Source organism: Echinococcus granulosus (genome assembly GCF_000524195.1).
Source record: "Echinococcus granulosus chromosome Unknown EG_S00031, whole genome shotgun sequence".
In the NCBI taxonomy this organism is placed as follows: Eukaryota; Metazoa; Platyhelminthes; class Cestoda; order Cyclophyllidea; family Taeniidae; genus Echinococcus; species Echinococcus granulosus.
Window position 1 is genome coordinate 492,936 of NW_020170411.1, and position 23,427 is coordinate 516,362.

At 40.9% G+C, this 23,427-nt stretch overlaps 3 protein-coding genes across 3 annotated transcripts; 1 reads left to right on the forward strand and 2 right to left on the reverse strand. All coding sequences in view use genetic code 11, as the record gives it.

The window, feature by feature from the left end:
- Positions 1-6,462: 6,462 nt before the first annotated feature.
- On the reverse strand, positions 6,463-11,609 carry EGR_04774 (Guanine nucleotide-binding protein subunit alpha-13; the record flags this gene model as incomplete). Its single annotated transcript, XM_024494023.1, has 3 exons — positions 6,463-7,218; positions 7,420-7,470; positions 11,322-11,609. The coding sequence occupies 3 exons, from the start codon at positions 11,607-11,609 to the stop codon at positions 6,463-6,465; spliced, it is 1,095 nt and encodes a 364-aa protein (XP_024351588.1).
- A 415-nt stretch (positions 11,610-12,024) lies between these two features.
- Positions 12,025-13,636, reverse strand: EGR_04775 (Guanine nucleotide-binding protein subunit alpha-13; the record flags this gene model as incomplete). The annotated part of the gene is made up of 2 exons (XM_024494024.1): positions 12,025-12,294; positions 13,343-13,636. The coding sequence occupies 2 exons, from the start codon at positions 13,634-13,636 to the stop codon at positions 12,025-12,027; spliced, it is 564 nt and encodes a 187-aa protein (XP_024351589.1).
- A 731-nt stretch (positions 13,637-14,367) lies between these two features.
- EGR_04776 (Heterogeneous nuclear ribonucleoprotein U-like protein) lies at positions 14,368-23,268 on the forward strand (the record flags this gene model as incomplete). Its single annotated transcript, XM_024494025.1, has 22 exons — positions 14,368-14,539; positions 14,574-14,647; positions 14,681-15,773; positions 15,806-16,017; positions 16,087-16,215; positions 17,431-17,575; positions 17,922-18,216; positions 18,341-18,906; positions 19,029-19,522; positions 19,594-19,674; positions 19,813-19,881; positions 20,214-20,276; positions 20,406-20,483; positions 20,704-20,769; positions 20,851-20,922; positions 20,994-21,056; positions 21,593-21,655; positions 21,727-21,783; positions 22,038-22,103; positions 22,179-22,259; positions 22,344-22,753; positions 23,169-23,268. 22 exons carry the CDS (start codon positions 14,368-14,370, stop codon positions 23,266-23,268), a joined length of 4,449 nt encoding a protein of 1,482 aa, XP_024351590.1.
- Positions 23,269-23,427: the final 159 nt, after the last annotated feature.

A 23,427-nucleotide genomic window follows, 5' to 3' on the forward strand; every position in this document is an offset into this window, starting at 1 on the left:
AAAGTCAAAATTAAACTAAGTAAAAAGATTGGGAAAGTGAGGATGTTGATATATCCTACCTACTTATGGTTTTTGCAAGTTCAACCGAATCAGGAAGTCATGCAGTGAAATTTGATCAGGATGTAAACTTACACATATTTTGCCGCAAGTTTGCAGAAAGGCCCAGCGATTTGATTTTAACAAGCTTCAATGGCAGGGTCAAAGTGCATGGCCGTTCGAAGTCCACCTTCGGCACTACACAAAACAGAGAATTTTAAGAAAAGCAGAAAACGTGACTTAATTTTTAAGCATTCACAATGAGGCATTATTATGCAATCTGGTGCGCGACAAAGTAAGGTTATGCTGTTAAAAGTAATGTCACAATTCCAAAGTCTGGGTTCCATTTCAAGACCCTTAAGTAAAACAATAGTAGATGGGATTCGATATCTAGCAGTTCAAAAGCCGGTGTAAAGTTAGCCAGTGCATAAAATATAATAAAAGGCTAATTTGAACAGCAAAATAAGGAATTTGATTTTTCATTGTAAGATGCCTTCAAAATTTAGGACTCTTCCTATTAAATGGTCAGAATTATCCTTGTTTAAAATGCACCTTAATGGCGCATGGTTTATGTACTAAATAAGGAGGATTAATAAGCAGTTTATTTGCTTAAATTTTAGTTACTTTTCTAAAGTGAAATAAGTGGTATGTGAACCATCATGGTTAAAAAATCCGGTCGTCTTCCTTGCACCTTTTGGACAAGTGCCCTGAACAGGTACCGCTTTCCTACTTCTAAGTGCAGAGCCCCAAATGGGTATTTCGGAAATATTTACAAAATGTCATATATGGCTTTCGGGTTAATTGAAATGTTCGAAAAATTTTTACTCTAAGGAGTAAATATGTCAATGAGGCAAAAAGAGTACGCTGCAGGAATTTTTGGATAAAAATTGGGGTAATCCTTCTGTCATAATTATTTACGTATTTAGGAAGGTCCCACGCATTTGTTGATTTGATTTCCCAAGAGTTGGGTACTTGTAAAAGTGACCAGTCGTGATCTTAGCGCAAAACTCTGTTTAACTTTGATAAAGCAATACAGCTAAAAACTAATATGTTGAGGTACAGAATTGCCCAAAGCACCAATGCCATACATTAGGCCTTCCGCAAACCCCCAGACGACTACGTGAGCCCCATTTGCTGCCTGCATTAAGGCTCAACAGGTGGTGTTGGAACCGGTGCCTCAGCCGCATGACGCCGTTGCGTTGATGCCTCCACACTTCAACAGACTGGTCTGGCCGTGTGAGCTGCATGGTTCGGTGGATCGCATAATAATGAAGGCGTTGAAGGTAAACCAACTAAACCTATGTCTCCCGTGAAAGCGGAAATAGACTAACACGAATGATTGGTTTTTTTACGCTTTTACCCGCGAGTAATTGCACAACCATTAAAAGAAATGCTAGAAATGGAAACAGGATCCTCCTTCAGGGAACCATTTAGGGTTTGTTAAAAAATGCATTTTATGTGAAATGAATAGAGCAACTTGATTACAATATATATTAAGAAATTAACTTATTTGTTCGTGAATTATGAAAAAAGTGACGTATTTGCTAAGTTCATGAAATAGTGTTGTATATCTTGATTTTGTTTATGCTGATTCATTTACGACTCTTTAAAATCAAATCGCAACATTTCTTTTGAATCTGCCAACGAAAGATTCCTCTGGAAGTGTACAGTACGTTGAAAGCGTACTTCTATCCACTGCTTAACTCGCCGCGTTAAACAATCCTGTCTTCAAAGGCTCATTTTTATAGTGATAAACAAGAATGCTTCTACAAAAGCACTGATTAGAGCATTTATAAGAAGCGCCAGTTAGTGTTTGAATCCATTTTTACTGACAATTTTGATGAGGAGAGTGATGTTGGCAGGCTGAAGGGAAGTCGCTCAAATGATTTAGCTGAGTCGGAAAAGAAATGGTCCACATATTTTTGCAGTTCTAAATGACCCGCCTTTACACATTTAAAGGCGTCATACTAACTGCACGAACAGGAGTTGTGGCTTAATAACTTGAGTAAACTGGAAGTAGTAGAAGGATTTGCAACTTCACAAAAGTGTTGACTGTTGAACAATTTAGCAGACAGACAAATGTTTTATCAGCTCGAAAGCTTAAAAGTTTACTCGTATTAAAAATCTTGCATTATAATGGAATGGGTTTCCCTTTAGTTCAATCACTTTTTCAACCAAGATGGTCTCTTTCTTGGTCATACAAAGTAAGTGCATATTTATACAATGTTCTTATGCAATAAATCAAATATTTTTAAACTGTTTTTCTTTTTTTTGCGCAACTGAAGATTTGAGGTGTTTCCCTGTGGCAGTCATGTTGAATTTCAGCTATCAACACAAATATACGCGTATGGGGAAAAGCTGCCAACGACTCTAACGGTAAACAGTATATAAAAATGGCTAAACAAAAATTACTATCGTTTCTTTCTCCTTTTTTTGCCCTTTTCGACGCTGATGGAAGTCGAGAGTCCCATGAACCCACGAAAGGCGAAAAGTTGATTAATAATTTACTTAGCATAGCCAATGACTGGCTAATTAAACACAACGATTCGTTTGAAACAGCATTAAAATATGAAAATCTCTGACTTCAACAACTCCCTTTTTCATACAGTCAAAGCGAGGTTTTATTACTTGCTTGTCCCACACTGATGCTGATTTTAGATTATTTCTACTAACATCACTTATGACCCAGAATTCTGCCTCACAAAACAGGAACAGGTAGTGACCTATTTAGACCAGCATGAAAATTTGACAAATAATGCGTGCAAATAGCAGTTGACATGCAAAAGTTCACGCTTCTTTAAGAACAAATTTACAGCTACAGTTGCTTATTTTGGTAGAAAATTTAGGTAAATCTGCACTTCCTCTTTGCCTGTTTATATTTATTTTTACTTACGTTTACAGTCTGAAACTGCCTATTCGAACATAAACGGAATGTCAGTTGAATTCGAAAATGTGCAAGTCAGTCGGTTTTTGGCCAAACTCCTGTTGCGTGTTAACACCACGCGTTCGGAAAGGGAGAGGCGCCGAGCATTTGAAAATTTGCTGCTTCAACAAGTAAGTATTTGGCGTGGGCTTCGATGCATTCGCTTGATATGATTGCATCCAGTCCTTAAACAAGACAGTAAGTTTCGTTATTAAAGTCTAAAATAAGCAACCCAAGTGGCCAAAGTTTTGCCCTTGATTTTGCAAAATGGCTAAGAGTACGACTTTAAAGCGCTTCATTTCTCTAGCCGCGTGTGCTACTTTAACATGCACTTCTAAATAGCGGTCTTAAATCAGGTGAGATGTTGACTTATGCATGTTTTTGATAAGAAATATTTCTTTATTGTCGGTTGCAACTGCTCTTTGGGTGATGCAAGTGATAATGTATTAGCCGTTTAGCTGTCCACTTTTGAGTAAAGTGAATAGAGTCCACTTTGGCATTCGTAGTTGAATGATGCTAGACTTTGGAGATGGCTGAATGGAAGTCTCAAACGATGCCAAAGTGATATTTGCAAATGGCTAGCGTTCAGTCAAATGCACAATGTTTTTAATACTAAAATTCCGGAGTGGATGAATTTTAAATTCGAGGAAAAAGGGGGAACATTCAGAAGTCGGGAACATTTTGACTCTAGTTATAGCGGTGAAAAGTTAGTAACCCTCTCAATTCTCTCGTGATTGTATTTGGTTTCATTGTTGAGTCTGTCAAAAACTTATTACCCCCTTTTTGTCGTTCCATGCACCAGAAACGGTAGAGTAATTAGAAGTGGACCCGAATGCTGGCGCTTGGCTATTACTTTGGTGACTGAAATATCCGGTTTTTAAATGATTTGGTTGCTATCTGCTACAACAAAATGCATCCTGTGGACGATAAGGCAAACCAGAAAAAGTAGGTTGGTTAATGAGACAGCCAACAAAAGTAGCATATCGGCGTGACTCATACAAAGGCTACACCTTCTTCATTTCAGATCTTATCAACTCCGACTTATGGACGGCAACTGACAGGAGTTGTGTACAGAATACTCTGCGAATGAATTTTACCATTAATTAAGCTAAAGCAGGCATGAATCTGCAAATATAGACTCGTTTTACGAAATCCCAGGGCGTTGTTTAAAGAATGTTTTAAGTGAATCGGTGAAATTACTTCCTTTCAATTTTAATCAGTTGAACATGACTTTTCACTACTTCTTCTAAAGACCAAATTCAGTCTAAGCTGTCAAAATACTTGAAGTAAAAGTTCGTAGTAGCTGAATGCTTTATGGGTGTCAAGTTTAAAAACTTTTTCCAAAGTATTTTCCATTTTAGGAAGTAAGATTTTGGGAAAATCAATTCAGTCAGTGATAGTGCTTCTTACAGTGTACTTATATAATTTTATTACTCAAACTTGGGTACAATTACAGTTCTAGCATTTTGCTTTGTAAGTGGGACCTTCAGAAATAGCACCACAGAGCTCTTCTAGCGGTTTTACATCAATAGGACTTCTTTGTAATCGGAACACTTCGTCCCCTAGTTCCGCACCCTCATCACAGGGAAAGCGGTCAAAACATGAAAATTGAAGCGCATAAATGCAGCAAAGCTAGCAACGCGTTAAAATTCCACTGTAAGCAACCGAGACCTACACGCCCAACGGACGCAATAAAAGATGTGAGATACTTGTATGCAAATATTCCACTTACACCAATCTGAGACCCATCGATGGCATGAATTTTAAATCACAAAAAGCATTCAAAAGTTGCTTGAAATGAAAAACTAGGCAGGAGGTATGCACAAAAACATTCGGTATGTCTTAGTAATGACAGTGGATACAAAAGCGCCGCTTAAATAGGTAGACCAACAATTTTATCTTTACCTTCGACACTAATTCTGTCGGAAATTTGGATATTAGTAAAATGCGACCCTCTGTTTCCCATGGCTGTCAGAAGAGTTGAGGTCAGGGCAAGCGATACTATCACCAAAGCGCAGACCTGACCTCTCCGTGTATTTATCGAAGTAATATCTAGATTGGGTCTTCGACAATCTTACCTTTTTAAAAGAAGCTGACGAATTAAAACCCGAACAATATTCCTCTACTGTCTGCAACTTATCATTTCGAGTGATCTTTACATAGGAGCTGTTTAAGTCAAACGAGGCCTACAGGGAGCGCAGTAAAAAAGGAATAAGTTCCAAGGATTGCAAATTGTATCACCTTTTGAAATAGTCACCCGCCACATCAATATACATATCTCAACGTAAACGCGGTACTTGAGAAGTTTCGGCATGGAGAGATTCTTGGAAAGGCTTGCCTGAACTACAGTGGAGGATGTGGCAATACCATTCGGCCGAATTGCATGCAGTGTGGTGTGAAGCATAAGTTGCTGCAGTGTTTTGAAGAAAGAGGGTGTTCTTACTAATTACACTTGACCGATTCTTTCACAATTGCATTTGCGCATCACGAAGAACATCAGAGTAATAGTTACTGCTAAAAGTAGTACTGTGGAGTAAAAATGAAAGCGGACAACACCTGATTTGTCCCAGGAAACACACCATCACCTTGTCTGAAGATGCCACTGCTCTGGGTTGTTTAAAGGAGTAAAACCCCATGACTTTATTACTCTGTCGTTTTGATTATGTGTACAGGTTTCGTCACACAATAATACGATTCTAGCAACATGGCCTTTCCTACCCAAATGCTCCTTTTGTTTGGTGCATTTTTGCCGGTCAAGAGTAGAAAGCTGTATGAGCACTCAACATTTCTGAACGATTATGTTGAGTTCACTGTTGCACAAAGGAAATTAACCACTTGTACAATCTCAAGGTGGGTTAGTATTGCACGGTCAACACACAGCATTTATTGTTTGGATGGTGGAGTGAGAATGGCTATGATAGGGTGGTTACTGAAAGAGGTACGTCCGTCTCTAAAACGCCTTCACAATCCAAGTGTCTTGCCGCTGCTAAGCTCCCACTACACATCTTTGTTTGAAGGATTTTCGCAAATATCTGCGAGTTCTATGAGATGGTTTACAAGGTCTTTTACCACATCGCTCTTTTCCATGCACACGCTACAACTGTCGGCTACCATCTTGGCCCGTATTTGCGTTGGTTGATGGTTGTAGGACAAACTTGCCACTTACGGACGTGCGTATTAACGTGCTCTTTTCATACCTGTAAAGCTACAAATGTCTATTTAAAATGAACGCAAAAGAATGGTCTAGATTTCTGAATAAGACTTGTTGTTAAGGGAATAGTGACTACATTTTCGAAACTCCTGTAATAAAAAGAAGATATTTGAGCAAGCATCAAGTTATTAAAAAAACCCATTACTAAGCGAAATACTTCGGATCAAATGGAGCTTGCCTTGAATGTTAAATGGTAAGAGAGTAAAAATGGGGTTATGTGCATAACAATGATACTATACAGTAAATTGTATGAGGCAAATCGCAGGAAATACCCCTACTGTTATAAAATCGGTCAGCTCAGCATTAGCCGTCGCAAGTTATTCTGGAGAATGGTATCCTGCATCGCGTTAAAAACCATTTGAATGTTCTTCGTGTCCACAGCTGTCGTGAAGTGCCTGTAAATAGTCCTCTTTCGGGGCACCCTATTAGAAAAATCACTTCCTCGCGAAGGAATAGCATTAGAAGAATTACTGCCACTCGCTTCCGTTTGCGGTTTAGAACCCATTCTTTGAAACCAGCATAATCGATTATGTCGCATTTCAGAAGTAGGGGGTAATTCCGCTCCGGAAGGATATACAACAGGATCCACTAAAGAAGCAAAGGATTCCACCAGGAAATTTTGTACTGAGACGAGATTAAACTCATCCGCATCATCGGGAAACTCTTGGAAATGCGCACGAATCCCAGAAACATGTGCTTCGATCTTCTCTTTGAGTAAATCAGTCTTGTTGAAGAAGATGATTATGGAGACCCGACGAAAGGTGTCAAGGTTGATGAGACCCTCGAAGACAGTCATTGCCTCGCGCAGTTTGTTTCGGCACTCTCCCGTCACTCGATCGAGATAGAGCTCGTCATAGTGGGAGGAGCCCACGAGAAAGAGGATGGATATCATATCAGTAAAGGTCTGGCACCACTTTCGACGTTCCTTTGTCTGCCCACCAACATCGACAAAGATTAATGGGGTTCCATGGACCATGATTTCTTCTTCAATAATGGAATCTGTAGGACGGCGTGACCAAACTATATCCTCCTTTGTAGGGATATAATTCTATTTTTAGGTACATAAATTGACAAATTAGAGTTTAGGAGGTTATTACGAAAACACAAAAACACTTAAAATCCTCATAAACCTAAGCCTTGCACATTGTATTTAAAAGAAGTGTCTTTGTACCCTGAGAAGCCTTTGGTAAAGCGAACGACTGCACTTAATATACATATTCCTACATGCTATTTGCTAACATAAACTCACAGGAATGGCAATCTGATGGAGACGGTTGAGATAGTAGCGCGTATTTTCGCTCTAAAACAGGAAGGATATGATTTTTCCAAAATAAATGGTTCCTGAAGCACATTAGGTTTCTTATGTCGTATTTAACAAACGTCCAAGAATTTCCAGAATCAGCCAAATGCAAGTTTTAGGTGAAATTTGACATTTAGTACTTCATTAAATGTGTTGTAGAGAAAAGGTTAACCTCTAAAATGTGACACGGACACTTGCAACTGAGAATTTGAGTTGCGAATTGCATTAATGACTCCAAGTTGGTAGTTGGATACTTAGAAGAGAAACATTTCCGGTGACAGATAGTCAAAGGATACTCCTTATCACTTCATCATTGTGATATTCATAACGGAACACACATTTCATCGATGCAGCATGCCTCACAAGAGAATTACCATAAATATTTCCCTAATATTCCTTTCAAAACACTTTTTATAGAAAGCAAGTACTTTAACTATTGTGGTTTTAACTTTTTTGCATTCAGATTAGACAAATTTATACAGCTGTTTATCCAAACTTTGCATGTGGTTCACCATCAAATGTGGCCTGACTATAAGGGAATCAGTTCAAAAAGGAACGTCAGCGTGTGAATAATTAAGTTTATTTCAATTAATTAGCGGTTTTTTTATGTTACTGAAGGCAGCGGTTCACCATTGTCAGTGTTCCAGTGTTAAGTCAACAACACGTCAATCTTGGCAACGTGGAGAGAATGTGCTCCTTTTGAGATCCAAATTAATGAAATCTCTACGACGTTATTGATGAGATTTTCCCATCGCACTTTTATACTAACCCATTTGCTTTTAAGATGGAGTATTTCTACGGGAAGATAATTTACGGTGTAGGTGTACTGAATGGAAACTAATCATTCAGACACCATTGGACACCGCTGTTTATTCGAAACTATGATTGCTTATAAGATAATCTTCTGCAATTTTAGCGAAATTTCTTGTAAGAATTTGCATGTAAGCAGAAAACCTGTATTCATTGACATTCAAAAAGGCTTATGTTTATACTTCAGAAGAGTTTGCCCCTCTTGAATGCAAAATAAACAGGAAAGTGTATTTAAAAGGGGATATTTTAAAGCTGGTAAGCAGGAAATGTGATAAGAAGGTTCACGTTGAGTGGATAAGAAGTGTTTTTGTAATCGTGCCACAGAAGGTGCTTAAACCTGTGTGGTTTTGGGAGCCCACTTACAGGGAAAAATAAAAGAAGTGCAAATTTTTGCCAAATCGCATTGCAATCATACTGTAAGCATGATGCAATGAAGGTGCGGATGATTGACCAGAGAGCCGCCCAACGATACATGCCACTCATGTGTCCCTCGGCTCTCGGTGGAACAAGCAACTAGGTTTTGGGATTGAGGGATACCGTGGGCATGAACAAGTTAGGCAGAGAAGATGGCGATTTAATTTGTGGTATTTTGAGGTCAATTCATTCCTGGGTCTCAAATTGTATTTTTATCACAAACGTCAGTAAATTTTTGCGAGAAAGTGCTGCCTTACATGTGCACGTTCTCAAAAAAATCTATTCGACAATTACCTTTGATGAGTACTTCCTTTTAAATCCAGTAAAGATACTTAAATCAAATCAAGCACAAAGTACATAAAAATAGAAAAGTATTGTGAACAGGAGCCTACCTTTTTAGATATTTGTTGTCGACGAAGCATGCTATATAAATTTGGTCTAGTTTTACGAATTTAAGCCAAAGCGTCGTCCGTTGCATTTGAGGCAATTCGCATCAACAGGGTTTTAAAGGCGAGTGAGAGGGGAGAACAGCCAAATCGTTCCAGATTGCAAATGTACCTCAGATTTTAAGGACAAGTGGGCTCCTCAAAAATGATAAAGACTTGCAAATTTACATTTCTCATCTAGCTTAAATAAATGAAAGGAATTGGACCATTTTTAACAAGAAACCGAGTGACCGTAAAATACAAAATATTCCATGTTGTCCAAATTTCCTTTCAGGGAGATACCAATGTCTACACGTCTGTGAGTTCGCTCTCGACCACAGCACTGTTACCAAGATCACAATGAACATATAAATGAATCAGATCTGGATGCATGTGTCAACAGGTAGAAGGCAGTGAGTGGGGGGGCAAAGCTGTTATGCACCACGTAGCGTGGGAATTGACCGCCAACCAAGTGTCCGACTAAGGGGTGCTGATTTGTGGACAGTGGGGTTGAAATGGTGCCACTTCAATGCTAATTCACTTTCGAGAGAGATGGCACTACGCGGCTCTCTGTGTGTAGAAAGTGGAGGTACTAGTTTCTTAGTAGCTTCAGCTTTTCAAATGTCATATATCTCGTTAGTCGTATCGAGGTCATTTGATGGAACTGAGGATTTGAATATTCATTTCTTTTCGCCGCACCATTAAAAATGAGTTATCAAAAATATGTGAGGTATTCGCGAAAGGTAGAGATCAGTGTTGATTTGAGATTTGTTGATCTGAGAGCGGGGGAAGGAACTTGTTGTTCTTGCATTTATACATCCCTAATAATGCAATCCCATCGATATCCTTTAAGCCTCCTACACCTAGGACCGCATTCATCTACTTCCAATAGTAATTAGCATCAGAGTAGCCATGACTTCCTAAAATATACTAAAAATGCTAATAAGAGTCGTAAACCACAATCACCATTGCAGCGACTACATCTGCATAGGATCCCATCCCTGGCTTATGATAGAACAGAATTGAGAACACAAATTTGGAGCGAAATACTTTATTTCCGGTTTTTACCTCAATTTTTAAATTATGGGTCTCTCTAAGAGCATTGCCCACTACTTTGAGAATGCCAGGTTGGTTCGCATTACTGGTAAGTTCGTGACATTTATAAAATTAGTCCACATAGAATCGTTCAAACAAGTCCAGAGCACATGGTGAGTAAAATTTTGCTGAATTAATGAAAGGAGGCAGTAATATTTTCCCAAATTCACCCAACATAAATGAAAAATCATGGTATGCCTAGCAGTTGGGCTATAGCTTAATATTTATAGCCACTGTGAGTAAGAAGTCATTCATCGCAAATATCGAATAAGCCAGAGCGTGTAAAGTTTGGCGGATCACTGTTGATACGACTGAAATCGACGTACTTAAAAAGTTGAGTTCAACCAAAAAAACGATTTTTCGTTTGCGAATGCTTTGAAGATTGAAAAGCAGTTCAACAAAAGCGAACAATTTGTATTATTTATTATTCCTATGTTTAAGATGATCAGGGCCAGTGATCTTAGACCACAGATTTGCCATGTTATTCACGTGAACTCTAGCCAGAAAGGTTCTAAATACTCTTCACGTATTTTATACTGGCAGTTATACCTCTGGAAGCGAAATGAAAAGCGGAAACACTTTTACGTACTAGATGGCTCAAAAAATATAACACAGTAATATTCTACTAGGAAATAAACTGACGACTGAACACCCATCGAAGCATTCTACGGCATTTTAACCGAATGGTACGCACAGTGGCACTGTTGCACAAATGCAAATTAAAGTATCCAGCGTGCAAGATTTTACCCTCCTGCTTGAAACAGCCTTGCTCGGTCTCGGCAAAGGGTATTGCAGAGAAAAGTGCACGCCATTTATCAATGGAAAAGTGACTGATATGCCATAAAACGCAGGAGAAACCCAATTTAAGCAATGCGGAATCTGATAGAACAAAAATCAACCGCAAAGGTCTAAGCACTCGCACCATGTTAACTGCTAGCCAAATAGGAAATAGCATTATAAACTAAATGTAGTCTATCACACAAAAGTGCCCGTGTTTCGAGTAGCCAGGCCTGGACTACCAACATTTAAAATTTATGAATTAACATTTCACGCTTACGTCCTCGGGGTGCCATGGGCACGCTGTGTACTGCCTAGGGCTACACTTACAAATCCTTCAGTGATGAAACGGTTTCGTTGATCAAAGGTTGCGCGGATGCTGGAGTCAGCCCAGATGGCGTAAAAGAGCGGAGCCAGCTCGAGAAACTCCTCCTCTGACCAGGCGGGCACTCCACTACAGTGGAGTGTGCGCTCGCGATGCAGCGCTCGAGTCCGACGAAAGTGCTCCTCCAGTCGCTCCGCTGCCACGGCAGGCTCGCCTCCACTTGCTGCCCAAGCGATGCCAAGGGTGCTACGTGCCTTTGTGGAAAGCGTTTGGAAATTACGATAAACACACATCATACCGCTAATCATGAGAGGAATCTAGCATCTGAGGTTGAGCTAGAGGCGGAGTACCTCCTCAGCCGCTGATCCTTGGATCAAATGCATCTTTGAATTAAGTTACATACAGTTAAAATTGTTGTTGAATGAGGTGTTAATTTTACACAATTGCAATAATTTTAATTTTTTTTCATGAGAGTCTGAGGCATTGCATGCTAATGAAGCCACAGGAGTGTGCTGAAGAAACATTAATAAGTTTCAGTCTAACGTAAAACACTGCAATCTCAAAGTAGAAGGATAAAAATACAAATTTATTCTCGTAAAAATGCGACAGCGTCATGCAAATGATGCTCGTTGTTTACATGTCAGGAACTAGTGGAACCAATTTGACTAATCAGATGTTAATATCTTTTTAAACAACCGACTGTTCCAACTACGGTGCTGAAGAAAGTGAGGACGGAAAATAAATTTCATCTCCTTTGCCAAGGCTTGAAATATTCGAAAGAGGAAGGATGTCATCTTTACTGGTAAACTGATTCGTTGGTGGAAGCAGCAGTTTAGTCGCAAATAGCTCCGAAGGATTCATGTACACCTTAGATACAAGGACCGATAGCATATAATTACTTTTTTTTGTTTTTGTTAATGAAGTACTGCATTCGGCTAAATTGAAAAAAAAGTCTATTAGTTTGAATTGTTCCTTAAGCTATCAAAGAAGGGGAAGTAGGTAAATCATAAATGGAACTATTGTCAAGATGTGATGAACACGTTGTAACATGGATATGCTAATATCCGTGTCAGTTACTGCCAGTCTTATCAAGGTCATATGTTAGTTGTTATTTAAATGCCGCAAACGTCGCAGATACTCAGAAAACGGTTTTACTGGTAGGATGGTACTACAACAGTAATCACTGGAGGTAACGAAAATATCATTTAACACTTTGAAAAAAGACAAGTAGTACATTTAAGGTGCCAACATTTCACCAATTACGAAAAAAGAGTTTCTCTGATCTTGGCTATAATCATGTAAAGGTTACTTAAATTATTTTAATTTCGTATGATTAAGGAAAAAATAATGCAATAAACACTGCTAAATATGTTTTCAGAAGATACTATGAAAGCTAGGTGTACTTGTGACACCGTAATTATTCCTTCAAAACCCAATCTGTTTATTCATAACAGCTTATTTGAAAGAAGTGAATACCCCGTTTAAAAAATACCGAATAAAACAACCTAGAAACTCTAAAACATGAATAAAGTTTATGGTTATGCCTTTACTGCTATACAAAGTTACCAATTTTTATTACGGAATCTTGGAAATATAACAAAAATTAAGTACCACAATACTGTCAGAAAAAAAGAAATTCAGCTTAAGATAGATATCAAGTGCAACAAAAATTGACCAGATAGTAATCTGATTTTAGGTGAGATCTTGCAGCCATACTATTAATGGGTTGTTGACGGCGAACGCTGCATCGTGTGAAAGAGCATAAAAAATTTCAACTCAACATTCAACATTCCATAAATCTAGAAAAGACATCAAAGTGCAAAGTAATTTTCAAGATTTCGCTCTGCTGATAACTAAGCACTAACTAAGAACTCAAGCACATTCACTCTGTATTATTACAAGATATGATACCTTATAAAATAAATACACCCAAAATTATTTAGATTCACGCAAAATACGCATTTTCTAAAAACAAACTATAAAAAACCATCAAAGTGATTCTAAAACTTCGCAAAACATGGCTTACTTGAAGTAGGTACAATACACCTTTGTAGATATTGTCATAGATAACCGACTTGAATGTTTCCAATTCAAAATTTGTAAAGGACTTCCCAGTGATAATACGCATCTGCTTAAGGAAAGTGCTTTTTCCACTTTCACCGGTACCGAGAAGAAGAATCTTTTGCACTAAAGGCTTCAAAACTTTTTTGTTCCTTTTTCTGATGCGTTTGTCAATTCTATCTGATTCTTCTTCAGCATGTACGCTACCGTAGAAATCCAATATTTTGCAACAATTCAAAGTAAAATTAGGTCTTAACATTGCTCGACTTAATAGAGTGGTCTCGTTAACTAGATTTAAAACTATGGTCGAGAAGGCGTGCTGGACTCGAACAATCGCAGCGGGGGCAGCGTTAATTTGCCGAACCTGATTATGTATGGCGCTTAAACATTTGACCTAAAATTGCGTATTAGGAAAAAAACCACCATTCCAGTAAAAATCTACGAATTACTTAAAGCAGCTAGGCAAAGTCAACAAATTATTGTGGGCACGCTTACAAATTCAAAAATCACTTTTTACCTAATTACATTAAAATTAAAATTAGGACTCCTCATTCCGTAAATAACCAAGACCTTTTAGTAATCCGTCACAAATATTAAGATGTCAGAGCTGCATACTAAAGCAAAAACTGCTAAAACTATTTTTTCGGATAAGGATAAGCATAAAGGTCTTAAAAGAAACATACTTAATGTGCACATGCCTACGTCTCATAATTCTAAGCAAATTTGGCTATATTTAAACACATTTTTAGTATTTATAAAGACAAAATTTTAAAGCTTGCGTTTGGTGTGAATTAGTAAAATTCTCTTTGGCTATTTTACCATGGGTGTAATTAATGTGATGAAGTTATAAGCATAAACCAATACTAGCAAAACTAACGTTGCAACATATAACAATAAGTCATTAGAAAAAGTATATCACAGGCTCTAAAATTCCTATTTTTTTGTCAACTTTTGTTTCAATCAGTGATTGTCTCCCATTGCAGCTACAAAATGGACCAGCCGTTTGATCCAACGACATTGAAAGTTAATGATTTGCGTGATGAACTAAAGAGACGCAGAATTAATCCCATAGGAACGAAAGCTGTGCTTTTGCAGCGTCTTTCTAAGGTGCTGGCTGATGAAGGAAAAACACTCCAGGACTTCGCAAAATCACTTGTTGAAGGTATGGTATTTCATAAGCTGTTATCTGTTGTTAGGCAGTAAACCCATTCAGGAATCGGTTAAAGCAGTTGAGGCCGATAGTGTCGCAACCCCCGAGGGGAATTTTGTTGTATGTCCTTTTATTCAAATATTTTTGTCATAGGCTGGTGCCACTGGTGATTCATCCGTGAATGTCAATGAAATATCCAAGTCTCAAAGTCCCACCCCACAACATCCTGCGTCAAAAGAGGAAGATTGTCAGCCTGAGGGAAGTCCTCTTAAGCAATTAGAATCATCTAGCGAATCTCCTATACCACATGCTGGAGAGCAGGGTACCTCAGATGACCAACATCCTCCCGAAGAAAAGGCCATTTCGGGGAGCCAACAGGATGTAAAAGAACAAGATTCTTTGTGTGAGGGGGGACTTTTGGAGGGCCGAGATTCTTCTGAGTTGCGGGACTGTTCTAGCGAAAGGGATCACTCCTCGGATCGAGATCCATCCAGAGAACGGGATTTTTCGAAAGACAGAAGTAGGCACAGATCTCGGGAGCGCAATCATTCCCGTGAACGAGATCGATCGAGGGGCTATGATCATTCCCTGGATCGGGATAGGCGCAGGACACCTCCTCGTCGGGTATGTGAACCGAGCATCGAAGTAGAAGATGAAGTCAATGATTGGGAGAAGAAAGAAGATGTACTTCTGGACATGTACAATTCTGACATCAGCTTGATTATTGCTCGAGATGGATTTTCTGCAAAGCCCCTAACGGAAGAGGGTTTTTCTCTCATGTGGGCTGGAGCGCGAACTAATTATGGCGTAAAAGATGGGAAGTGTTTTTTTGAAGTGAAGGTTGGCAAGGAACTATCTGTCGACAGTGCGGAGTCACTAGTTGGTGGTGCCACACACGTGCTCCGTGTTGGCTGGTCAACAGATAAGTCAGGGCTTGCCCTCGGGGAGGAGGTAAACACCTATGGATATGGTGGAATGGCCAAGAAATCTACCGGTGGCAAGTTTGAAGAATACGGTTGCGAGTTCAGAGAAGGAGATGTTGTTGGTGCATTTCTCGAGATAACTGATTCTGAAGCAGTCATGAGTTTCAGTGTCAATGGTGCGAATCAAGGGGAATGTTATCGAGTTCTAAAATCGTCTTTGGGTGGTGATTTCGCCCTATTTCCTCACGTTTATGTCAAAAATGTTGATTTTATGGTCAATTTTGGTCAAGAAAATCAGGATGCTTGGTTTCCTCCATCGGACGGTATGAGGATGTCCCTTAATCTATTTTTGTAGATCCCGATTCCTGGAAATTGGTAAACCAGGTTCCTTTAGAAGGTCGTGTTCGCGCCGGACTGCCACCACCGTCGAGAGCTGAGTGCGAAGCAATTATGATGGTTGGATTACCCGGCGCAGGGAAGACCGTCTATGCCAACAGCTTATGCAAATTGAAACCTGAAAAGCAATACAATATTCTTGGAACAAACCTAATACTTGATAAAATGAAGGTAAATGAATGCTCATCTTAAATTTGACGGATACTTTATGGGTATTAACTACGGGCATTATCGCTGTAGGTTACAGGACTGACAAGGAAGCGAAACTACCACGGCCGATGGGACGTTCTTATTGATAAGGCGAACCAGTGTCTTAATAAACTTATATCAATCGCTTGCAAACGTAGACGGAATTACATACTCGACCAGGTTCGTTTTGACGTCTTTCAAAGATGTACCTTCTCAGTAGTTTTCATGGACAAAAATGCGTTTCGATATTCTGTAGCTCCTTTGCATTCATTACCGAACGCGACGATTTCTTCCTGAATCAGTGTGGTCTCCATTTAAACTGCCGCTTAACTCGGCGTCATTGATCAAAAACACTCGCGAGACCTATTAACCATATTGACTGACGGCTGACCAACGTTTGTAAACATTAATCGCTACACGCATTTCTTTTAGCACATAATCGTTATAAATGCTGATTTATTCGGTGTCAAATGCTATCCGATGCAACATCTAGACGTATTTTTCGTCTATTTGAACCTAAACAGCGTGATGGATTTGACAATTCGTGGTGCTGGAATACTATTTTCCAATCACTTCTGTCGGTACCGTAACAGGGATAAACTTCGTTTGAGACACCATAACCGTGCCATATCCCATTGTTTCGGGGATCGAAAATGCTTGATTATTTTTTGGGGTTGTTTTCGTTTCGGGTAGGAAGCTGCTTCAAGCACTGGAAGAAAGAAATTGTAGTTAACGGGTCCAAGCTCATCCCCACTGGTGTGAGCCTTATTTTCTTTACAGTTAGTGTCTAAAAGATATTTTGTCTGTATTGAGCTATTAATGCAGGTAACGTTGCATACACTTCTCTTTGTAAACAGACTTCGTTCCTGCTGACTTGCGATCCCCGATCGTCTTCAATACGCTGATTGCTTCCTTGTTTCCAGAACTCGATCATTTTTCCTTGGCTTCCCTCATTCTTTTGCAACCGCTAGGTTACTTGGAATCGGTCACGATTGAAAGTTAATACGTAGTGATACTGTGATCCTTTTTGTTCGGACGCATATGACCGTGCAATGCCTTCTTTTCATTAGTAGAAGGCAATTTTTTGAAGCCCACACCAAATTAATGTCCGCTTATCGTTAGTCGATAACTCCGAAAAAGGGATGTTTGGGCTGTTTCGCTAATTTTTCCTGAGTATGCGTTTGTAGACGCAATAAAGCAGCAACAAACAGAAAAGTCACTATTGGATGGTGGAAACACCTATGATTTTATCGAAGGGTTGAATTGCTGGAGGTTCGTCTGAAACTTTGATCACTTGCCAACCAAATCGAATGTTTTTTCCCCATTCACTTCGGTTGCGCCGATTCACGTGGCTGCTGTTCGGGTCAACAGACAAATGTATATCCCTCTGCTCAGCGGCGTAAAATGCGCCCTTTCGAGGGTTTTCAACGCAGGGCCATTGTTATCGTACCCACGGATGAAGAATTCAAGCGCAGGATTGATCAGCGTGCAAAGGAGGAGGGAAAAGAAGTCCCAGAGAAAGCTGTGCTGGAAATGAAAGGTAGTTTTTGAATTTGACTCGATGTGTATTTCTCTCTGTGCCTCTCTATCGTATCTGTTCACCCTTTGGGAATTGTCGGTCTAATAACTCCTGGCATTATAGGTAAGTCTGAGTGGATACTTACTTTCTCTCTCCCTCTTTTAATCTTATTTTGGGTTTTATTTACGCCAATGGGTAAGCGTGCGAGTGAGTTGGATGCTTTCACGCAAAGGCATCGAAGTAGTATTCGGCCACGTGGTCACTTTGCCTACTATTCGATAACTTTGCCAGTTGGTAAATATAAAATTGCTTATTTGCATTTTGTTGGACTTAATACTCGCAACAATATCCTTTTTTTGCTTTTTAGCAAACTTTGAAATTCCCAAGTCGGTTGTGGAAGACTCTTCAAGCGTGTTCGACGAAGTGATTTTTACTGAACTACAACGCGACGAAGCCGAAAAGCTGGTGAAACAGTACAACGCTGAGGGTAAGGCTGGTCGCCAGGCTGAAAAACGGCATCGTACGGATTCATCCAGCCATCGGGACTACTCGAGTAGCCGTCATGGTGATCACCGTGAGTATCATCACCGAGATCACCGTTCACGATTCGATAGCTACAGCCGGTCTTCGGGTCGTGGTGACTATGATCGTCGAGATTCTCGGTAGGTTGGGCTCCATCAGTATCTTTAGATCATTTGACTGTTCAATACCATAGGCAGTTAGCCATTTTCGGTATTGTTGGGTATAACTTCCTGATAGTTCCAACAGCTTTATTCTATTTTAAAGCGGAAGTGGTCGATTTGATTACCGCACCGATCGTGGCACTGGTGGAGACCGGGGTCGGTTTGGGCCTCGCTATCGCGACGAAGGACGTGAATTTGGAAATCGGGAAGGCGGTCGCTATGGTGGTGGCGGTCGTTTCGATAATGATAGCGACTACCGTAGTAGAGGACGCGGTTCCTATGGCGGTGGAGCTGGCGGCGGTGGGGCCTTTCAGCGAAGTCCTCGTGGCAGGGGTGGAGGTTTTGGTGGTGCACCCTTCCCCCTTGATCGACCTTCTTACTCAGGGTCTCAATATGATCACTTTGGCTCTGATAGGCCTCCTCACTTTAATCGTGGTGGATATCGCGGAGAAGGAGGAAATGACGACGGAGGTAACGATGGATACCAAAGAGGCAACAGCGGCGGTCGTGGTGGTGGCTATGGGAACTACGGCGGTACAGGGTACAGTTACTACGCAACTGGTGAAAGAAGACGATACGAACAAGTTGGGGATTCGTCTGGTGGACCACCGCCTGCTAAACAAGCTGCTATTGGGGAGGGACAGTATCACGGAGGCTTCCAAGGAGATGGTAAGTAGCTTGTAAATGAATTTATGTTGGTCTTTATCAGGGTATTATTACGTCCTTGCTCTTTTCTCGATGTTAATTTACAATGTTGAAAACTTTAACATGTGAAACCTACGCTTTTTCAGGTGTTAATTACAGAGGTGGGTTCCGTGGAGGTCGCGGTGGCGGTGGTGACAGAGGTACCTCGTTTGGTGGTCCACGTGGTGGCAGCTATCCCCAGGTTTCTCAGGGACCTGCTTCTAGGCAGCCCATTTCAACCTATTCTGGTTCTTACTATGGCGCTTACGGTCAGCAGCAGCCCCAGCAGCAAGGGCTGCCTAAAGGTAACGCCGGCACCCCCAGCAATTATCCAGGCAGTGGCTTTGGTCGCGGAGACGAGTATCAAAAGTCTCAACAGCGTGGAAGCAGTGCTTTTGGTGGGAATGGGCGTCCATCCAGATTTAGTTCAGCGGCTCCCGATGATATTCCGCAGCGAGATTCTACTTCCTCTCAAGCTGTTGCTTCGAGGTATAGGTCAAACTACGCCGCATCCCAGGGTTATGATGGCGGAAAGGATAGCCACAGCCAGCAATCCCGTTCGCGCTATGACCAGGGCTGTTCGCTAGCTCAGCAAGATCAAGTTGGTTTAATTATTTAATCATGCAGGGGTCTGAGTTGCTGGCCCGATTGCTTACTTGTTCTATACTTAAGGGCGCCTACGGAGGTGGTGGTAGTGGTTACAACCAACAAAGTGGAGGAAGGCAGCCACCATCGACCACAGGACCTGCTCAAGTAAGATAATTTTGTCTGCATGTTTTAGGTGATTTAAAGCTCTCCGCTTTAAATATAATTTGGTTTCATCATTCCCATTGACAAAGTGTTTAATGCTAGGGGCAACCAGATGCTATTTTCAGCACTTCTGCCCTGTAGGATTATGGTTATGGCTACAACCGGCATCAACCAGGCGGCATGCAGTCGTCTCCCCAGAAGGTACAGCAGGTAGGTTGTATCTGTCCGCTTAATCTACTGCTTGCCTTGACAATTAGTCTTTGAATGAAATCACCAGTGTTGCTAGTACTCAACTCCCGTCTTCTACTATTCAGCTATTACAGGCAGCTGGATGTTGCACTGTTCTCTAGCAGTTTTTATTCGTTTGAAGGAGATCGCTTTGTTTTGTTTTTTGTTTATTTTCCAACTCAATGAAAAAGTCTGTGTGAGAACATGTAGCGCGGTGTTATTTCAAAAGGATGTTTTCATCGCGATTCATGGAGTCATCGGGGAGCACTTTACCCATTTGAGAATTCTGTAAAGTGTTATTTGCTTCCTTCCAGGGTTATGGTAGTGATTTTACAAATCAAGGAGCCAACCGACAACAGCAAAAGCCTTCCCAGCAAGTAGGGTTTATTTTTATCCGTCCTTATGTGAACTAAGTGTACGAATCTGGTTGTTACCAGTGTTCTACCATTCAGACAAATAATATTTAGTGGATGATTTGAAATTGTTTCGGATTTTTTCTAATTTAGGGAGGCTACGGCGGTGGTTATGGCGGCGGTAGTGGTAACTACGGACGTCAGCGACCGCAAACAGGCGATCCCTCGGAGGTATTCCAATTTTTACATTCTTATTTTATGCTTAGTTATTATTCCAGTTTTTTTGCTGCTTGTATATTCAAGAAGGTTGATGCAGGATGGGCATCGCAATATTTTGGTGTCATTTGAGATCTCATTCCCGGGTGATGATTGTGCTTTTTATCTGCTGAATTTATTTGCTTGTTGCAATCATGCATGGTTAGATTGTAGAATCTTATTTCTACTTGAATAGAGGTACTACAAAGGCTATGATGATGATAAACCCGGCCGCGGATTCGACAAGCCAGGCCAGCAGCAGGTGATTCACATGAAATCGCAAATTATATTTTTTTGGTTTAGTAGATGGTACTGATTCTCCTTTGCCTGGAACCAATTTTAGGGTTATGATAATGATGCCTACGGTCAAAGAGTCGGAGATTCAACAAACCTCAGTGCCCAGAAATTTCAGCTTGTATGAGATTTGTCTGCATTTTGCTGTTTTTCGACGTAGCAGTTTATCAATAATGTTCAAACCAACTGTAGGGCTACGGCAACGATTTTCAAAGTGGAAAAACACAATCGAAACACAGCCAGGAATCTCAAGGAGTAAGTAATATCCAAGTTTCTCAGTCAAAGGCTTATTTAACTGCACGATGTAAATTTTATGTTTAAATATACAATTATCTTTGGTCACATCGTAACTCATTTAACTGCAGAAGACCTTGTTGGAATCTATTGCTGTGAAGGCAATATAGTTGTTCTCCACCATTTTGTAATTAAAGTGGAAAGATATCACGTAGCTTAGAGGCGTGGATCACTATTTGCTTAAGTACTAGAGATGTGCACGATCCTTCCTTAGGACAACTAAAATGGACAATACACATTGAAAACGTCTATAAGGTCATAAATTTTGCCCATTGTGTTGTCATTGCTCATGGTTTTTCGATGCTACCATAAACAAGAGACTTGTAGACCTCCAAACGCTTTCAGTGATTTAGTTGTTCTGCTTTTCGAATAATAAGCCTGTCCAAAAGGTAGAATTACCCTGAGCTCAACTTTCTTTTGCTTGTCTCAGAAACAAGTGGCTTTGTGGATTGCATTGTTCGAATTAAACTGTGTACTGCGCTCATTTTTATGTACAGGGATATTACCAGGGATTTGGTGGCGGACAAGGCAGTGGTTCGAATAAACCGGGTCAACAGCAGGTGGTTGAAATACTTTACAGTGGTATATGATTTTAATTGTGATTAAACAAAGTTTAATGTTGTCGTTTCAGGACTATGGTGATGTTTATAGCCAACAAGGCAGCAACTCATCCAGTCAGGGTCAGCAGGTACTTCCCATCTTACAAACTGGCATTAAGTTATTAAATTTAGAGCTATTCTGGCTACGGTCAACAAGGGACACCCACGAAATCTGGACAACCATTCCAACAGGTGGTCTGTTTTTCACCCAGCGCTTTTATGTTTTTAATGAGGAATGCCTGCTACCTATCCATGATTTGTAGATGCTTTCTATGTGGTGATTTAAATTTAGATGGTTGACCAGTAGAGACACCAATAAGACATATTATTGTTTGCCCTTTAGAGTTTTGACTCTGGTGGTTACAATCAACGATCCGGAGGGCATTTAAAAGCCGGGCAACCATCACAGGTACGTTGATGATATGGCTGACTTGATGCATTATTCTACCTTTTGTGTAAAATTATCTCTTGAAAGCATTTTCAGAGATACGGTAGTGAAAGCGGTAGCGGTGGTGCGGGAAGCTACGGTCAACAGGGCTCTGTTTCCTCCAAATCTGACCCTCGGGTTGGTATCGTTTTCATGACTCGTGTGTTTACATCCCGTGTGCGTATTGCCCTAGTAAATCAGCGGTACATGTTCTTATTCTAGAGCTACGAGTATTCGGCTGGTGTTAACTACGCGTCCTACGGCTACGGTAACGTTTTCAGCTCGGGTGGGAACGCTGCAGCGACCGCATCAAATACGCCTGTGTCAGTAGGAGCAGCGGCGGCGGTAGCAGCGACTGCGCCTTCGCTTTACGCCTCGGCGCTGAATGCGGCCTCAAAGTCCTCTGGTGAGACTGCGCGGACAGCTACGCAGGGCTACGCATCCGCTGCCCCGGCACAGCTGCCGCAGGCGTCCTCATACGGTTACGGTTCAGGTGGCTACTACGGCGGAGCTCCTTCAGCTAGTGGTAGCTGGCCCTTCGGCGCCAATTCGTCTGTCGGAGGTAGCGGGTCGCAAGCGCAACAAGGTCCGATTGGTGGTAGCGGCGCCTCCTACAGCTATAACCAGCGTCAGTAAGCTTGTCCTCTAAACGATGATATTCGCGTTCTCATCCCTTTTCCGTTTTGGTCCTTTGTATGAATGCTGATAATTGTGCAAAAGTAAAACTTCCTAAATGTAATTGTCTTAACTGAATCTGTTCTTGCTCTTTTATTGTGTGCCAGATTGGAGAGGTTGGTTTCCTCATCTTCATATCTCGTTAGGTATTAATTACTGAACTGGGAGGTGGGTTTTAGGCTTATGGGGAGACTGTGGGTGCTATAGTTCCCTGAGACCCTAAGTGGGGCTATTTTCACCAGTGGGCGGTTGTGCCGGCTTATGGTGAGTTGCGGTGGCGGGTGTTGAGTCTTCCGTTTGGCCATGTTAATGGTCTTCCGACCCTTCTGTACGTTGGTATTAGACCTATTCTAGTGCGCCTTCGGACGCTAGGTATGACACATTCGCTGGCTGGTGTGCATTCAAAACATCCGCTGCACGGTGGGGCTTTGCCTGCGACCAATCAACACATTTAAGGGAAGATGGGTGCTAGATTCCTACCACTTAGCGCTAGTTGTAAAACGGGTGGTGTGTCGCTTACTAGTTTGTATTTGAGCGACGGAAGGGATTATTTAGAATAGTACGCAGACCGCATATCCGATTAACTCAGGGAAGACTGGTTCACATAGGATACTGGGAATTAAGCTTACTA